Here is an 18,586-nt window from a genome sequence, read left to right on the forward strand (position 1 = left end):
ATGCATACTCTGTTTTTTGCCAGCCAGCCAATCTTCTACCCAGCTAATATGTTACCCCCTATGCCGTAAGCTTTTATTTTCCGCAATAACCTTTGAAGGTTGAATTAGGCAAAATGGAAAAAGACAGAATCAATAGAAGAGTGCAAGAGCACACAGACTGGCGCAGCTCAATTGCGTTTGTCATAAAGAAAGATGGCTCATTGAGAGCATGCCTCAATCCACAACATTTCGTACCCTATTCGGACAGTACTGTTTTCAATGACTTCCTTTCAGGCTGTTAACCAGGAATTCTTTCAAGCTGAAATGGACTGCATTACATGCACTGTGCCAAGATGCATCTGTATCACCAATTATACTGCCGTTGTGGGAATAACAAAGCAGGCACAGGACCATAATTTGGACTTATTGATGCAGGCACATAAAATGAAGGATTGGTGTTCAACAGTGTGAAGTGTGCCATTAATGTGCAACAGATCAGTTTCTTTGGTTCTACTTATTCCAGTGTGGGCATACATCCCAATTCAAGTAAAATAGAGGATATTAAAGACATATCAACTCCTCAAAATAAGGATGATCTTCAAAGCCTTTCAAATTTCCTGTCTCCATACCTTCCCAATTTCACCCGTTAAGGAAATTGCTAAGATAGGGCCCTAGCATTAAGACCAAAAATACCGTTTTGAAGCAGTGAAAGAGTCAATATTCGAAGCATCAACATTGAAATCCTAGGGAGACAACTGCCCTGGAGATAGATGTCTCACAGAAATGTCTGGGAGCGTACACAGGATAAAAAGGCAAACCAATTTCTTTTGCTCCAAATTTCTGGGTGCAATCTACCCAAATGGGAACAAAGTCCCAAAAGCGAGATTAGCCTCCGATCCCCAAGTAGATCCCCACGAGTGCCTGTCCATGTGGTCCCACTTTGTGGATGCCAGCACTGATTGGTTCTCGCCCGAGGTCTCCAGGCGGGGGGAATCGATCCCATGCCTTGGTTAGATCTCGGGAATGCATACTAGAGTGAGACTAGCTGTCTCGTTCTAATACACAGATTTGCCAGAAAGTGATCCCGTGAGCAGGATTCACAGCGCGATGTCTCGCAAAATCGTGTTAGATCTCGCCCTCTGTCTCTAACGCAATTACTAGGGGAAAAGGTTAACTTAAATAACAATCACACTAATTTTTCTCCTCATTTGCCAGAAGGGTGATCTACCAGTCACGCTGCATTGCTTTTCAGGAGCAACATGGCTGATAGATCTCGCCCTCTGTCTCTAACGCAATCCGACTACTCCAATACTAGTGGGAAAGGTTAACTTAAACATTTTCATACACATCCATTTGGCAAAAGGTTTGTTACTGAGGCTGACTACAAGCCACTGGAGATGATTTGGCGAAAACTATTGGCCAGTGCACTGGCAAGATTGCAATGTCTCTTGATAAAGATGAAAGGTTATGACTGTGAGATTGGGTACCAGTCAGGTAAATTGATGGCCACATCAGATACACTTAGTATAATTCCTAACCCAGCGAAAACAGAATACGTATCTTTGGATCGACAAGTTAATTTAATTGAAATCAAACTTGAAGATGTTCTCAAAATTGATCTGGTAAATTTTACGCAATTCAAATATCAGCAGCTACATGATGAAACGTTGAAAGATTCCACACTATAGCAACTGTGGAAAACCATTACTAAAGGATGGTTTGATTCAATTCAGCATGTCCACGAACACATGAGACCATTTTGGCCCTTAACAGGACAAGATCGGCATGTCCCGGGAAGTTATTTTTAAAGGCAGGCATGTACTAGAATCTTTGTGACCTGATACTCGCCAACAACTTTATCACTCACCACTGGGCACAAGTCGGAGGAGAAGACCCACAAGAGAGACACTCTATTGGCCAGGTATGAACAATGACATTGAAGTCATTGTCAGGAAGTGAAAGGTATGCCAAGAGTATGCGTCATGTCGGCACAAAACACCATTGATTTCACATTAAGTTCCTAGCCATCCTTGGCCTAAAATTGCATTCGACCTATTTCATGTCCATGGTACTGACCTCATCATTATTGTCACCTAATTTACCATTGTTTGACAATTGAATAGTATGTTAAAAGCAACTGTTGCACACATTCTAAGTGCTAATTTCTGTTTATTTGGTATGCCTAGAGAGATCATTACGGATATTGGTCCACAATTTATTGGTAAGAGGCTTCAGGATATGACGCTTCAGGAGAAATGTAATATCAATCACACTAATCCTTCTCTTCATTACCCTAGATCTCATAGCCTAGCTGAATGAATGATTTACAAGGTGAAGTTCCTAATTCTCAAATGAAGATAGACCAAATAAGATCTACACATTGCAATATCTGAAAGTAACACATTTAAGTGCAACTATTCCATTACTGTAAGAAGTCTTACAACACCAGGTTAAAGTCCAGCAGGTTTGTTTCGATATCACTAGCTTTTGGAACGCTGCTCCTTCCTCAGGTGAATGAAGAGGTATGTTCCAGAAACATATATATAGACAGATTCAAAGATGCCAGACAATGCTTGGAATGCGAGCATTAGCAGGTGATTAAATCTTTACAGATCCAGAGATGGGGTAACCCCAGGTTAAAGAGGTGTGAATTGTGTCAAGCCAGGACAGTTGATAGGATTTCGCAGGCTAGATGGTGGGGGATGAATGTAATGCGACATGAATCCCGGAGAAGAACGCTTGACCGGAGATCAGAGGCTGAATGCCCTTGACTGCTGAAGTGTTCCCCGACTGGAAGGGAACATTCCTGCCTGGTGATTGTCGCGCGATGTCCGTTCATTCGTTGTCGCAGCGTCTGCATGGTCTCGCCAATGTACCACGCTTCGGGACATCCTTTCCTGCAGCGTATGAGGTAGGCAACATTGGCCGAGTTGCACGAGTATGTACCGCGTACCTGGTGGGCGGTGTTCTCACGTGTAACGGTGGTATCCATGTCGATGATCTGGCACGTCTTGCAGAGATTGCCATGGCAGGGTTGTGTGGTGTCGTGGTCACTGTTCTGAAGGCTGGGTAGTTTGCTGCAAACAATGGTTTGTTTGAGATTGTGCAGTTGTTTGAAGGCAAGTAGTGGGGGTGTGGGGATGACCTTGGCAAGATGTTCATCTTCATCGATGACGCGTTGAAGGCTGTGAAGAAGATGTCGTAGTTTCTCCGCTCCGGGAAAGTACTGGACGACGAAGGGTATTCTGTCGGTTGTGTCCCATGTTTGTCTTCTGAGGAGGTCGGTGCGGTTTTTTGCTGTGGCGCATTGGAACTGTCGATCGATGAGTCGAGCGCCATATCCCGTTCGTACGAGGGCATCTTTCAACGTCTGTAGATATCTGTTACACTCCTCCTCGTCTGAGCAGATCCTGTGTATACGGAGAGCTTGTCCATAGGGGATGGCTTCTTTAATGAGTTTAGGGTGGAAGCTGGAGAAGTGGAGCATCGTGAGGTTATCCGTGGGTTTGCGGTAAAGCAAAGTGCTGAGGTGACCGTCCTTGATGGAGACGAGTGTGTCCAAGAATGCAACTGATTTTGGAGAGTAGTCCATGGTGAGTTTGATGGTTGGATTATTGATGTCATCGTGTAGTCGTTTCAGTGATTCTTCACCGTGGGTCCAAAGGAGAAAAATGTCATCGATGTATCTGTTGTATAACGTCGGTTGAAGGTCCTGTGCGGTGAGTAGGTCTGACGGCTTGAGCATACATGTCGTGTCTAGGGCAGCGGCCTTCCTGAGGGGTCCTATTCGACTCTTTCCTCTTCGGTTGCCGTACCGCAGATCTCTCAGTCTGCTGTTCCGGTTCATTGATAGTCTGCTTGGGTTCGCTGTTGGCCTCTTGGGGTCTGTGGAAGAATTCCCGGAGCCTCATTCGCCTGATGAATTCCTCCGTGTCTGCCGCGAGACTGATGGAGTCCATTTTGGTGGTGGTGCAGAAATTGAGCCCTCTGCTGAGGACTTCGATTTCGTCAGGTTGAAGGGTGTAGTCTGACAAGTTAGCCAAGTTCCGCACACATGAGTGCGGCCTCAACCGGGACCTGGGATTCATGTCGCATTACATTCATCCCCCACCATCTGGCCTGCGGAATCCTACCAACTGTCCTGGCTTGACACAATTCACACCTCTTTAACCTGGGGTTACCCCATCTCTGGATCTGTAAAGATTTGATCACCTGCTAATGCTCCCATTCCAAGCATTGTCTGGCATCTTTGAATCTGTCTATATATATGTTTCTGGAACATACCTCTTCATTCACCTGAGGAAGGAGCAGCGCTCCGAAAGCTAGTGAAATCGAAACAAACCTGCTGGACCTTAACCTGGTGTTGTAAGACTTCTTACTGTGCTCACCCCAGTCCAACGCCAGCATCTCCACATCATGTATCCCATTACTAACACAGCTCACGTTTGGCAGATCAATGTGCACCTATCTATCTACCCTTACCCATTCTACTCTTTCAGAAACTAGAGAGCAACTTTTAAAACTGCAAGAGAAGATACCCAACATGCACAATAAAAATGCAGGTACCCAATTGCCAAGTTTGCAGTTGGGACAACAAGTTTGCATCCAAAATCTTATGGCGGCGTGATGGTGCAGTGGTTAGCGCCGCTGCCTCACAATGGCAAGGACCCGGGTTCGATTCCAGCCCCAGTGTTCTAACCCAGGTCACTGTCAGGGTGGAGTTTGCACAGTCTCCCCTTGTTTGCCTGGGTCTCACCCCCACAACCAAAGATGTGCAGGGTAGTGGATTGACCATGCTAAATTGCCCCTTAATTAGAAAAAAAAGAATTGGGTACTTTAAATTTACAAAAAAAAAATTTTGCATCCAAAATCTCACAGCCAAGGTTACAAGGATTTGTTCTGAATCAAGGTCCTATGAAGTCATTATACACACCGGCACAATGGTGAGGCATACCCAAGGACAAATCAAATCCATTCCTGCTCATCAACCACCATACAACCCTATTGCATCTAGAACAAGATCCCCATGCAACCAGGAACAAAATCCAAGAATGACCATCTCACAGATCACAGTGAGCTATCAAAGAAACCTCCAGCCAATGTGGCCTTTACAAGGTCTGGGTGTACCAGCCTTTACCTTTATACTTTAGAGACCAATAGATTCACCAGTCCTAAATGTTTATGTAATGGTAACTAATGAACATGTATTGCAAGTAGTTGTACAGCATCGGAAAGGGGGAAATTATATATTTTTTAAAACGTGAGCTGCCTTTTAGGATGAGCAGTATTCCATCACTTTATGGTAAGTGTGTCATGTGATCAAACCTCAGTTTCACTTCATCCTGGAGATGAACGGCATACAGCTCTGTTGCCGATGTCTTCAAGCTTTCAATCCACATTTTCACATGTGCCTAGAATTAATCAATGAACCTACAACACATTTACAGAATTCCTTATGAGGGATTTGATACCTCTATATCATGATAATATCGTGCATTTTTTGGGTGCATCTTTAAAGGTGCTCCCTATGTATTCTCATTTTGAGTTTTCTTTAACCTCGTAAATAAGGAAGTACATTTTTTAATGGAAGCAATGTCTTCGAATTTATGAAAAACATTTACTGGAATTCAGCAGAACAGCACAAGCTGAATCAAGATAGGTCCTGAAATGCAGAATTTCAAATGAATGGCAAGCCGAACACTGGCATTTGTGTTACCAGGGCATCGAATGGCACCTGCCCCTGCAATGTTTAGCTCAAAACATTTTTGCCAACAAAACTATGGACAATATGGGCTGATAATATTGTAGTGAAGAAAGCAATCTGGGACCTGAAAGAAGCAAAAATATTGTGGATGCTGCAATCTGAAACAAGAACAGAGGACACTGGAAAAAGTCATCAAGTCTACCAGCATCTATCAGGAGAGAAACAGAGTTAATGTTTTGAGTCATAGACCGACAAAGTGTTCATGGCTTGAAACATTAATTCTGTTTCTCTCCTGATAGATGCTGGCAGGTGTCGTGTTAGGTACACTGGTCTAACACTGGCTGCAACTGGATGCAGCTTAGATCAGAAAGATACTCCAGACCTTGAAGTTAGTTCAATCAGGTTTATTGAACTAATAGCACAGTTAGCACAGTTCCCTGTGAGTTTGACTCTCTTCTAACTTAAGTGTGGTTACTCTGTCTGACTGAACCAGACTAGCTCTTAGCCACATGGTGGAGGTGTGAGATTGTAACAACACCCTTGACTGACTCTACAGATGTTCACCTGTGGAAAGAGGCGGAGTGTGGGTGCCTCATGTCTTTTATAGTCAGATCCCACCCCTGAGTGTCCTGCCTACTTATTGGTCATGTCCTGTTCTCTGTGTCCATTAGCTGCTTATCTGTATATCATTATGTGTGTGTCCGCATATCATGACATCTCCCCTTTTTTAATGTTTGGATGACATATGTGAACGATTTACAAGAATAGGCCAATAATAACATATATGCATGCAGTGAATGTGAACATATGTACATGTGAAAACAGCTGTCTAATGCGAGAACACAGAACATAGCAAACAGAACAAATGTTCATAAGTCCAGTCTCTGTGGCTTGCACGGGCCATTGTCACCCATGACAGTGAGTGAGATACCATGCCTGGAGAACATCTCCTTACAGGCCTTGATGATTGTCCGAGATGTGAGGTCTGAGAGCTTCACGACTTCAGGGTATTTGGAAAAGTAATCAATGATTAACACGTAATCACGCCCATTTGCATGAAAGAGGTTGATGCCAACCTTGGACCACGGAGAGGTTTCGATTTCATGCTGCTGAAGTGTCTCTTTGCTCTGCGCTGGCTGGAAGCATTGACAGGTCGCACAGTTAAGGACCATGTTCGCGATGTACTGGCTGATCCCGGGCCAGTAGACAGCCTGCCTGGCTCTGCGTCTGCACTTTTCCACACCCAGGTGGCCCTCATGGATTTGACGGTGCACCAAGTTCTGGAGACTGTGTGGAATTACAATCCGGTCCAGTTTGAAGAAGATACCATCAACCACCGTCAGGTCGTCCTTTACATTGAAAAATTGAGGGCACTGCCCTTTTTGCCAGCCATTGGCTAGGTGTTGCATAACACGCTGCCTCGTCACAGATACGAATCACCTTCTCATCAAATGCCGGGAGGGTGCTAGCACACAGCTGCACCTGTGACTCAACCTGTGACTCAATTTGCTGGATGACGTTCAGTGGTTCACTAAGCACGGTGATGGAGCGGGACAGTGTATCGGCAATGATGAGCTCCTTGCCAGGTGTGTAGAATTTTCATAGAATTTAAAGTGCAGAAGGAGGCCATTCGGCCCATCGAGTCTGTACCGGCCCTTGGAAAGAGCACCCTACCTCCACCCTATCCCCATACTCCTAGTCACCCTGCCTAATCTTTTTGGACACTAGGGAAAATTTATCATGGCCATTCCACCTAACCTGCACATCTTTGGGCTGTGGGAGGAATGCTGAAAGTGTTTTTAAAAATTATATTTATAAAAAATGTTTTCATAACAATCTATACCAATCAGAACAAGAGAAAAATGCAAACCTTCACAATCAAAGATAAAAGTAAAGAAGAAGAAAAACACAAACACCTAATCAACATTAAATACGAAAACTAACCCAAACCCCCTAACAACTGACTGTGACTAACTCCTTAAAAAAGGAAAATAATAGTTGCCGTCTTAGATAGATCCTCTCCACTGATTCCCTAATGGCAAACTTGACCTTCTCTAAATGCAAGAATGACATTAAGTCGTCCAAGTAAGCAACGACACTGAGCAGAGCGGGCGACCTCTACCCAAGCAATATTCGGCTCTGGACTATCAGCGAGGAAAAGGCAACAATGTCCACAATTATCCCAGACTGAATCGCAAATATGGCCACCAGTGGACATGAGTCTAACTCCACGTGGAGTATCTCCACATAGTGGATCTCTGACCTCTCTCTCCGTAGTGATGTCTAGTTTAGAGATTAACTGAAACCAAATTAGTCATATCAAAAATTCAGCAAAAATATGTTGAAGAAATGTTTATTGATTCACTAGTATATGCTAGAGACTGTAGTCATAAGCTTCTCTTCCAGCTAATTTTATCAAGGGCCTCGCGATTAATATAATGTCAGCATATGCTTCACTTTAATTATATTGCACAAACAGCACACGGCAACTTTCGAATTATTGAAGCATAAGACCATAAGACATAGGAGCGGAAGTAAGGCCATTCGGCCCATCGAGTCCACTCCACCATTCAATCATGGCTGATTTCAACTCCATTTACCCGCTCTCTCTCCATAGCCCTTAATTCCTCGAGAAATCAAGAATTTATCAACTTCTGTCTTAAAGACACTCAACGTCCCGGCCTCCACCGCCCTCTGTGGCAATGAATTCCACAGACCCACCACTCTCTGGCTGAAGAAATTTCTCCTCATCTCTGTTCTAAAGTGACTCCCTTTTATTCTAAGGCTGTGCCCCCGGGTCCTAGTCTCCCCTGCTAATGGAAACAACTTCCCTACATCCACCCTATCTAAGCCATTCATTATCTTGTAAATTTCTATTAGATCTCCCCTCAACCTCCTAAACTCCAATGAATATAATCCCAGGATCCTCAGACGTTCATCGTATGTTAGGCCTACCATTCCTGGGATCATCCGTGTGAATCTCCGCTGGACCCGCTCCAGTGCCAGTATGTCCTTCCTGAGGTGTGGGGCCCAAAATTGCTCACAGTATTCTAAATGGGGCCTAACTAATGCTTTATAGACCAGGTCAAAGTCGTACCTTCTGAGTTTGAGGAGGATGCGCTGCAACCGAGGCGTCATGTCATTAAGGTCCTTGTGGATAATGTGGACCAGGGGCCTGTGATCCGTCTCGACTGCGAATGTTGGCAGGCCGTAGACATGGTCGTGAAACTTGAGAATGCCAGTGAGAAGGCCCAGGCATTCCTTCTCGATTTGTGCATACCTTTGTTCGGTGGGCGTCGTTGCCCTTGATGCGTAGGCAACCGGTGCCCAGGATGAAGTGTCATCGCGTTGCAGCAGGACCGCACCGATGCCACCCTGGCTCGCATCTGTCGAGATTTTCGTTTCCCTGTCTGGGTCGAAAAATGCCAATACGGGTGCAGTGGTGAGCTTGGCTTTCAGCTCCAACCACTCTGCCTGATGGGCCGCCTTCCACTCGAAGGCAGTGGACTTCTTCACTAGGTTTCGTAGGGCCGGGGTGTGTGAGGCCATGTTTGGGATGAACTTGCCCAGAAAACTGACCATGCCCAGGAAGCGCAATACCACCTTCTTGTCTTCCGGGACCTTCATGACTGCGATGGCCTTGACCTTGTCTGTGTCAGGGCACACGCCCTGCTGAGAGATCTGGTCTCCTAGGAACTTGAGTGTCGACATGCCAAAGCAACATTTGGCCCTGTTCAGCTTCAGGTCATTGGCGTGGACACGGCGGAATACCTGCTGGAGACGGGAAACATGCTCCTCAGGGGTCGTGGACCATATGATGACGTCGTCCCCGTACACACGAACCCCTTCGATGCCCTCCATCATCTGCTCCATGATGCGATGAAATATCTCCGATGCCAAGACGATGCCAAACGGCATACGGTTATAGCAGTACCTGCCAAACGGTGTGTTGAAGGTGCAGAGCCTTCTGCTGGACTCATCCAGCTGGATTTGCCAGAATCCATGTGACGCATCTAACTTCGTGAAAAACTGTGCATGTGCGATCTCACTGGTGAGTTCCTCCCGCTTCGGGATGGGGTAGTGTTCACGCATTATATTCTGGTTGAGATCCTTGGGATCAATGCAGATGCGCAGGTCTCCAGAGGGTTTTTTAACCACCACTATCGAGCTGACCCAGTCAGTCGGTTCAGTTACCCTGGAAATGATCCCCTGCTGCTGCAGCTCCTTGAGCTGTTCCTTCAGGCGCTCCTTCAGCGGAGCCGGGACCCGGCGTGGTGCATGGACCACTAGCTTGGCATCAGGTCGCAGTAGGATCTTGTACTGATATGACAAAGTGCCTATCCCGTCAAACACATCTGGATACTGAGCGAGGATGTCGTCAATGCCAGCTTGAAGATCCACGTTGGAGGATGTCGTTGAATAAACCCGCTGCACCAGGTTTAGCTTTTTACAGGTATGCGCGCCCAGTAGGGATGCCTGTCCGGCTTGACAATTTCAAATCTTAGCCATGCATGGGTACTCCGGTTGGAGACGAGTAGATGGCAGGACCCCAGTGCCGTGATGGTATTACCGTTATAGTCCTGGAGCTGGCAGGCTGCTGGAAGGACCTTGTGGGCTTCTTGATGCATTTGAAGTCTGTCTGTGTGAGGAAGTTGGCAGAAGCACCTGTGTCCAGCTTGAACTGGATGGAGCAGCGGTTGACCTGCATCACCGCACGCCATACGTCCTCCGAATCCACAGTGAGGATGAACTGAATGCGAGATGAGTTAGGTGTGGCATGTTCACGTGTGGTAATGATGCCCACTTGGTAGGCGTACTCCAGGCACTCGGCCTCTGGATCCGTTGTACTGCCAAGATCAGAATCCTGTAATCATCGTTGCACATTCTGGACGTGCCGTTGTCTGAATTTGAAGCGTTGGCCTCTGACTGGTGGTGCAGACCAGGACAAGGCTGCATAGTGTCCAGGCTTCCCGCAGTTTAACCATCGCCTGCCCCTTGCAGGGCAGCGTCCCTTTAAGTGGGCATTGCCACAGTTCGGGCACGTCATGACGTCGGCGTCATGACGCGGTGTACATCGCCGCACATGCGCAGTGCGGTCGGCAGACGTCTGCACCTGCGCAGTGTGGGCGTCGGCCGCTTCGTTATCCCGTCCACATCGCGCATGTGTGGGGCTCCGGGAAAAGCGCGCAAGATGGCCGCTGTCTTCAATGCTGAGGCGCTGCATCCGGGAGATGGCCTGCACACTCACTGCCTCGTGGAAGGCAAGTTTCTCATTTTCAGCCGATTTGTATTGGGAATACCGATTTTTTGCGTGCTCATGCATTGTATATGTTTCAATCGCGACTGGCAGGGTCATATGCTTGATTTTTAAGAGCTGCTCTCTCAGAGGATCAGAGTGAACTCCAAACACGATATGGTCTCTGATCATGGAGTCAGCAATATCATCAAAGTTGCAGGACAGCGCTGGCAGGCAGAGACTAGTTAAGAAGGCATTGAAAGATTCATCTTTATCTTGAAGACGTTGTTTGAATATGTAGCGCTCAAAGATTTCATTGGTGTCCACTTCACAGTGACTATCGAACTTGTCCAGGATGGTCTGAAACTTTGTCTTGTCCTGGCCTTCGGTGAAGTTAAACGAGTTGAAGAGTTCGATGGCTTGATCACCCGCTGTTGAGAGGAGAAGCGCGATCTTCCTTGCATCAGATGCACACTCGAGGTCTGAGGCTTCGATGTACAGCAGAAACTTTTGCTTGAATATCCGCCAGTTGGCACTGAGATTGCCGGAGGTCCTGAGCTGGTGAGGAGCCTGAATCTTCGCCATGGTGCTGGGATACATTTGCTGGTCGTCACGGAACGGACTGAGGTAAGCCACCTTAAATTAGTAGTCTCCTGGTATCCTGTCGTGTTAGGTACACTGGTCTAACACTGGCTGCAACTGGATGCAGCTTAGATCAGAAAGATACTCCAGATCTTGAAGTTAGTTCAATCAGGTTTATTGAACTAATAGCACAGTTAGCACAGTTCTCTGTGAGTTCGACTCTCTGCTAACATAAGTGTGGTTACTCTGTCTGACTGAACCAGACTAGCTCTTAGCCACGTGGTGGAGGTGTGAGATTGTAACAACACCCTTGACTGACTCTCTAGATGTTCATCTGTGGAAAGAGGCAGAGTGTGAGTGCCTCGTGTCTTTTATAGTCAGATCCCACCCCTGAGTGTCCTGCCTGCTTATTGGTCATGTCCTGTTCTCTGTGTCCATTAGCTGCTTGTCTGTATATCATTATGTGTGTGTCCACATATCATGACAGCAGGGCTGCTGAGTTTTCCCAGCATCCTTTGTTCTTGTTTCGTCTGAGATCTAAATTAACGGGAAAGCTACAGAGTTTCGCCTTAAGCATTAAATTTAAGGATTAGTAAATAAACGCAGTGTCAGTGTTCTGCCTGTTTGTTCCCTTATTTCCCCTTTCTTTTGTTTTGCCGTTATCATTTTTGATCCATGGACGATTAATGTACATGCATCTTTAAGTGAAGCAGCAGAGAGAATGATGAATTCAGAAGTCACCAGAGAGAATATTTTGCTAGTTTTTGCTAGTGTGACCAGCAGCGTCAGACTTGTCGACAACAGAGAGAGAGATGGGTTGGGACTCGGTTTGAGTGATTGGCTGGGGGGGGGGGGGGGCAATTAGTCCAAAAGACCTGCCCGGTAGCAGGTGGTGATTGGAGCCCATCCCAGTGGAATGGTTTTCAGAGTCCCAAGGAGCTACAATTTGACTCCTGGATGCAGAAAGGCAAGGACCTGCTTTCTCTCTCTTCAGAAAGACTGTGAGTGCTGTATACCTGAAACTACAGGGGCCTGAATTAATCCACAGTACAAACCTCCAGCTGAAAGCTAAGCTTTAACAGGAGTAAGATGCTGGAAATGTCCACCTGAAACAAAGACTCTTTTTCTCCTTTACCTATGTTTATTTTTAAATCACGCCGGCCGTGTTGTGTTTGTCTGTCTTCTGTGTGTGTGTGGTGGGTGAGGGGGAAATGAAAGTGGGGGATTAGGAACTAGGGGCGTCATTCTCCGACCCCCCGCCGGGTTGGAGAATCGCCAGGGCCTGCCGTGAATCCCGCCCCCGCTGGTTGCCGAAGTCTCCGGCACCAGAGATTCGGCGGGGGCGGGAATCGGGCCGCGCCGGTTGGCGGGCCCCCCACTCGATTCTCCGGCCCGGATGGGCCGAAGTCCCGCCGATACATTGCCTGTCCCGCCGGCGTAAATTAAAGTACCTATTTACCGGCGGGACAAGGCGGCATGGGCGGGCTCCGGGGTCCTGGTGGGGGCGTACTCCACGGGGCGATCTGACCCCGGGGGGTGCCCCCACGGTGGCCTGGCCCGCGATCGGGACCCACCAATCCACGGGTGGGCCTGTGCCGTGGGGGCACTCTTTCCCTTCCGCCTCCGCCACTGTCTCCACCATGGCGGAGGCGGAAGAGACTCCCTCCACTGCGTATGCGCGGGAAACTTTCAGCGGCCGCTGACGCTCCCGCGCATGCGCCGCCCCGACATGTCATTTCCGCGCCAGCTGGCGGGGCAACAAAGGCCGTTTCCGCCAGCTGGCGGGGCGGAAATTCCTCCGGCGTCGGCCTAGCCCCTCAATGTTGGGGCTCGGCCCCCAAAGATGCGGAGCATTCTGCACCTTTGGGGCAGCACGATGCCCGTCTGATTGGCGCCGTTTTGGGCGCCAGTCGGCGGACATCGCGCCATTTGGGGAGAATTTCGCCCCAGATAACAGTTAACCAGCTGTATTTGCTGCATGTTTAATTATAGTTCTTGTTATAAATAAACAGTAATTGTGTTTAAATTTACATACTTGGTGACTGTAATTATTGGTCAGCCAAACGACAAAGACTTTGCGTATCATTCTAAGAATTATTGGTCAATTCACTTGTGTTGTGATTCTGGATAAAATGGGGCTGGAATTGACCGCACCCTAGCCCAGGGTATTGTAGCACCAGGAAGGATTTTTAAAGGAGATGAATTCATAGTCAAATCAAACACATAGGGATAAATTAAAGAGTGGAAAGTAAAAAAAAAACAAAAGAGAGTGAAAGAAGAAAGAAAATCACGTTTTTAAAATTTGAATTTTTAATTTCCCCCTGATGAACTAAAACCTTAAGGAATGAGATTCTACACTTGTAATAGTTAATTATTTGTGTCAGAGACATTGATCAACAGTAACTAATGTTTAGTACACATTTAAAAGTATACTTAGTCTTTTAAAGACAAGGCTTTATTTTCTATAATAGGTTCAATGGGTAATTAATGGGCAAATACAACATGCTCCAAAAAAACTGAGACGTCACTGATTAGATGCCATTTTTGCAAAGCTAATGTCAATGCAGTGCAACTCAGACATCACGATTTGGATATTCCCATTTAACTGCACACCCGCATCTCTTCTAGAACATAAGAAATAGGAACACAGTAGACCACATGGCCCCATCGCGCCTGTTCCGCTATTCAATATAATCATGTTCCTATTAACCCTTTATGCTGCACGTTATTGAATGCCTTTTGGAAATTCAGATATACTGGGCGGGATTCTTCAATCCCGCGGCCAAGTTCTAATGCCGGCGTGAAAAGCGGCATGAATCACTCCGGCGTCAATGGTCCTCAATTGTCTGCTATGCTCCCCTTCCTAGAGGGCTGGGTCGGTGCTGGAGTGGTACCCGCAGCTCCAGCCGGCGTGAGTTCGCGCATGTGCGCCACGGCCGGCGTGATTCCGCGCATGTGCGCCACGGCCGGCGTGACTCTGCACATGTGCGTGGGTTCCCGTGTCCGTACCGCCCCCCGGGCAATATGGCGGAGCCTTACAGGGGCCCGGCACGGAGGAACATAGGCCCCCACGGAATTTGCCCGCCGATCGATAGATCCCGATCGCGGGCCAGGCCACCGTGGATTCTCCCCCTCCCCCTTTATCTACCCTGTGACTTACATCTTCAAAATACTCAAATAAATTTGTCAAACATGGTTCACCTTTAGCAAAACCATATTGAGTTGTTCGAATCATACTATGCTTTTTCTGTGTGCATTATTAAACCTTCCTTAATAATAGATGCCAGTATTTCCCAACAACTGATGCTAGGCGAACTGGCCTGCGGTTCACTGTTTTTCTCTCCCTCCTTTCTTGAAAGGCAGTGTACCATTTGCCAACATTCTAAGGTTCCTTAATGTAAGGAATTTTGGAAAATCAGAGGTAGCACACCCACTATCTCTGCAGAAGAGTATAGGCCTTCAGGTTCTAGGGATTTGCTGGATTTTAGTCCCTCAAATTTTTCCAGAGCTTTATCTCTGATTATATTAATTTCCTGTGATTTTCTCACTCTTTTTAGCCCCTAGGCTACTGTCTATTTCTGATATAGAATAATGTATTTTGTGAAGTTGTTATTCCATTCATCCATAAATGACATTTGCTCTTGTCATTATTTCAGCAGTAAATTCTGGTCCTTTGTAATTAGTTCAATCATGATTAAAATCACAGCAAAGTTCACATACTTTATGATATGTGAGTCGGCACTTTAACCTTTTACAATTTTATATAGATCCTTTCATGATCTTAAAAAATCCCAAAGTGATTCACAACCAGTGGAGTGCTTTGGAAATAGTCCACCATTGTAACTTCGGGGACCACAGTAGCCAATTTGTCTGCATCAAACAATGATGAAATGAAGAAGTGATCTTTCACGAATTGCAATTAAAATGTATTTGTTTGGATATGCTTTTAAAATCATCAATTGCAGAACAATTGAATATGTTGTTAATCTTGTTAACTATATTGCTACTAGTGCAAACGTCTATTGAATTTGTGGTATTTGCCTTATTGTGATCATGCTGAAGCTAATGTCAGGCATTATTGGCTAATATAAGCATCAGGAACAGTGATGCATTGCTACAATATACAGATAAATTGCATGTGACAAAGAGCATTACTTTTTTCTGCTTAGAAAATTTTTTCTTTGCCGTAAATTACGTGCTAGCTGCTTCTACATCCTACCAATGTCACTCTTGGCAAAGCTACGCGGAGGAGCAGAAAGCAGGCAAGGGACACAAGCTGTCTAATTTACCCTCCCTGTGGAGAGGTTGCCTTGTAAGAAAAGTTGGCAAGATTAAGTTTAAATGCTCCATTTTAATCCACTTATCTGCACAGCCGAAATTAGTCTTGTTTGAAAAATAATTTGTCGTATTGAAAATTCCAGCAGAAGGTTAAAATGATATAAATTACTTGAAATGGATAATCTAGAAATACTCTTGCAATTAAACATGCGGGTTTGCAGGACTCATAACACGCGAGTGACATTCTGTACTGTACTACTACTTTTCATTCTAACATCTCAAACAACAATGATTTTAAATGAGATGGCTCCATTATTGTACCTACACCACTATGTTATATTTGATGGAATAATTGGTGCCCGACAACAAAACATGACTGCTGTCACCTAATACAATCATTGAGCTGCAGGCTGAGTGACTGACAAACCCATTAACATGATATAATACTGAGCAGCAATAAACATGAATCGTCGAGTTCATACACTAATGACTTTTAAAGTTCCACTCGCAAAAAGATAAATACAATGTCAGCACAAGAAAGCGCAAAGTGAACCTGCTAAGTTTTTGAAGTAACTATCAAAAAGTGCTGGTTAATATTATAATAACTCTTATCTGTTTTGAAACTGAAACCCAGAAATGTAATAAGAAGGTTTCTAATAACAAGGCTAACGCATAACATAAACCTGACTTTGGTTACCCAGTGGAACCATCTTACTTATGTTTTGTGTGTCATCTGTCCTTGCAATACCTGTATTGTGCAATAACTTATCATTACTGGATGCAGCCAAGGGGGGAAAAGACTTGATCATTTTTTTTTAAGATTGGCAATGCCTTCAAGCCATGTAACAAAAATATTGTTTTATTTTGTCCTGTAATACTCACAGGGGAAATTTTTGTTTATTGGTTATGTGTCATTATAAACCAAGAGAATTTCCTCTATTTTGGATGTGATGTTTACCATCTATTGAATGGACACCTGATTCAGACATTCTGGGCTCATTGCAGCTGCTGGTGACTCTTCTCCCAGAGATGACAGATGCTCCACAGTCTTCTCATCTTCCTGAACACTCCCGAGACTCCCTCCGTCAGATAGTTGGATTTTTCCTGCAAAAATTGAGATGTGTGCACATGACAATCAATTTTCATGAAGACTGATCACTCACACTGCAAGGTCAAATCTCTTTTAAGTCCATGATTTTGGCAGGAAAATCAGTCATAAAGCAATGACCATCAGTTCAGAGTCTCACAGCTCTCTGGTCTGTCAGATTATTTGAGAATAATTATACTCGGGACCTTTTGAAACATTGATTCAAATTGATCTGCATGATATCAATATCATGTTTCTTGACATTTTCTGGACATGCATGAATCTCATTAATGATAAGAGGCAAACTGAATGCAGTAAAAACAATTACAAATTGCCATACATTCAGAAAACCAGATAATGGGGCTGCATGGTGGCGCGGTGGTTAGCATTGCTGCCTCACAGCACTGAGGTCCCGGGTTAGTTCCCGGCCTTGGGTCACTGTTCGTGTGGAGTTTGCACATTCTCCCCGTGTCTGCATGGGTCTCACCCCCACAACCCAAAGATTTGCAGGGTAGGTGGATTGGCCACATTAAATTACCCCTTAATTAGAAAAAAAAAGAATTTTAAAGAAATTAATTTTAAAAAAGAAAACCAGATAATGCTTTTATTAAAAAATTCAATATTTGTAAATAGTATTATGAGCTTAAACTAGTTAATCAAATGTTAAACCGAGTAATTTTTATCTGCATTTCCACAGTCAAAATTGCATTTATCACTACGTTATAAAGACCATGCTTTACAAAATGGCTGACAGATTCTGTCAATGATCATAAAAATACATTAGATTTTCCTTTTGATAAGCACTGGGAGTTATATTTAATTATTGCACGCAGATTATTTCTCAATAATAGAATGTCACACATGAATGCTAACTTGCATCTAGAGCAATGGACGCACAGACAGTCAGCATTTCTTTTGTTTGATAGAAATTTAGAGTACCCAATTAATTTTTTCCAATTAAGGGGCAATTTAGTGTGGCCAATTCACCTACCCTGCACATCTTTAGGTTATGGGGGCGAAACCCACACAAACACAGGGAGAATGTGCAAACTCCACACGGACAGTGACACAACAGTCAGCATTTCTAATACTAGGCATTCTGAGCATAAAATACGAAATGAATGATTTTCCATATAAAACTGCAACAGTTTAAATTCCAAATAGGAGCAGATGCAAGGGAGTGATTTCAAAGTCATAAGCTATAATCTTTATGTTCGCAGAGATTTATACATTATTCTTGCCTTGTTTGCACAACACATAATATTATCTAACACCCTTGGTCAAATATGCATGATGTGTTTTACTTTGCTTTATACCAACAGTAAGAAATGATATGCTCGCCAAACATACTAAGGGTCTCATCAATACAGCCCTGGAATTACCATCAATCCATATGGGTGAAAGGATTTAACATTAAAAAGGTCACATTACATAACATTGACAAGTTGATTGTAGATGTGAATAAGATCTGCTGAAGGGTCCAGACAATGAATGCTATTCCACAACTGATGCATCAAACACTGAGCAAATAAATGTACCAGCAATAGCCCACATGCAGTAACGATCTGTCACAAAACACCCTCATCTGGATCATAAAAAGTGTTGTGCTCCACAGGGAATTGCTATACTGTCAGTTGGAAAATAATCATTGAAGCCGGATATGGCAAGTGTTAAATTTAATCATTACATTCTTTTATTTTAAAGCTAGGGACAACCGTTT

At 44.9% G+C, this 18,586-nt stretch overlaps 1 protein-coding gene across 3 annotated transcripts in view; it reads right to left on the bottom strand.

Moving 5' to 3' along the window:
* LOC140430611 (uncharacterized) overlaps window positions 1–18,586 on the bottom strand; it is an 896,055-nt gene that overhangs the window by 74,921 nt on the left and 802,548 nt on the right. For all 3 annotated transcript variants that reach the window (XM_072518210.1, XM_072518208.1, XM_072518209.1), the window contains one exon: window positions 16,738–16,883. In XM_072518210.1, the coding sequence (XP_072374311.1) occupies window positions 16,741–16,883 (143 nt within the window). In that variant the 3' untranslated portion in view covers window positions 16,738–16,740. The remainder of the gene's footprint in view (window positions 1–16,737; window positions 16,884–18,586) is intronic.

Source organism: Scyliorhinus torazame, chromosome 10 (genome assembly GCF_047496885.1).
Source record: "Scyliorhinus torazame isolate Kashiwa2021f chromosome 10, sScyTor2.1, whole genome shotgun sequence".
In the NCBI taxonomy this organism is placed as follows: domain Eukaryota; kingdom Metazoa; phylum Chordata; class Chondrichthyes; order Carcharhiniformes; family Scyliorhinidae; genus Scyliorhinus; species Scyliorhinus torazame.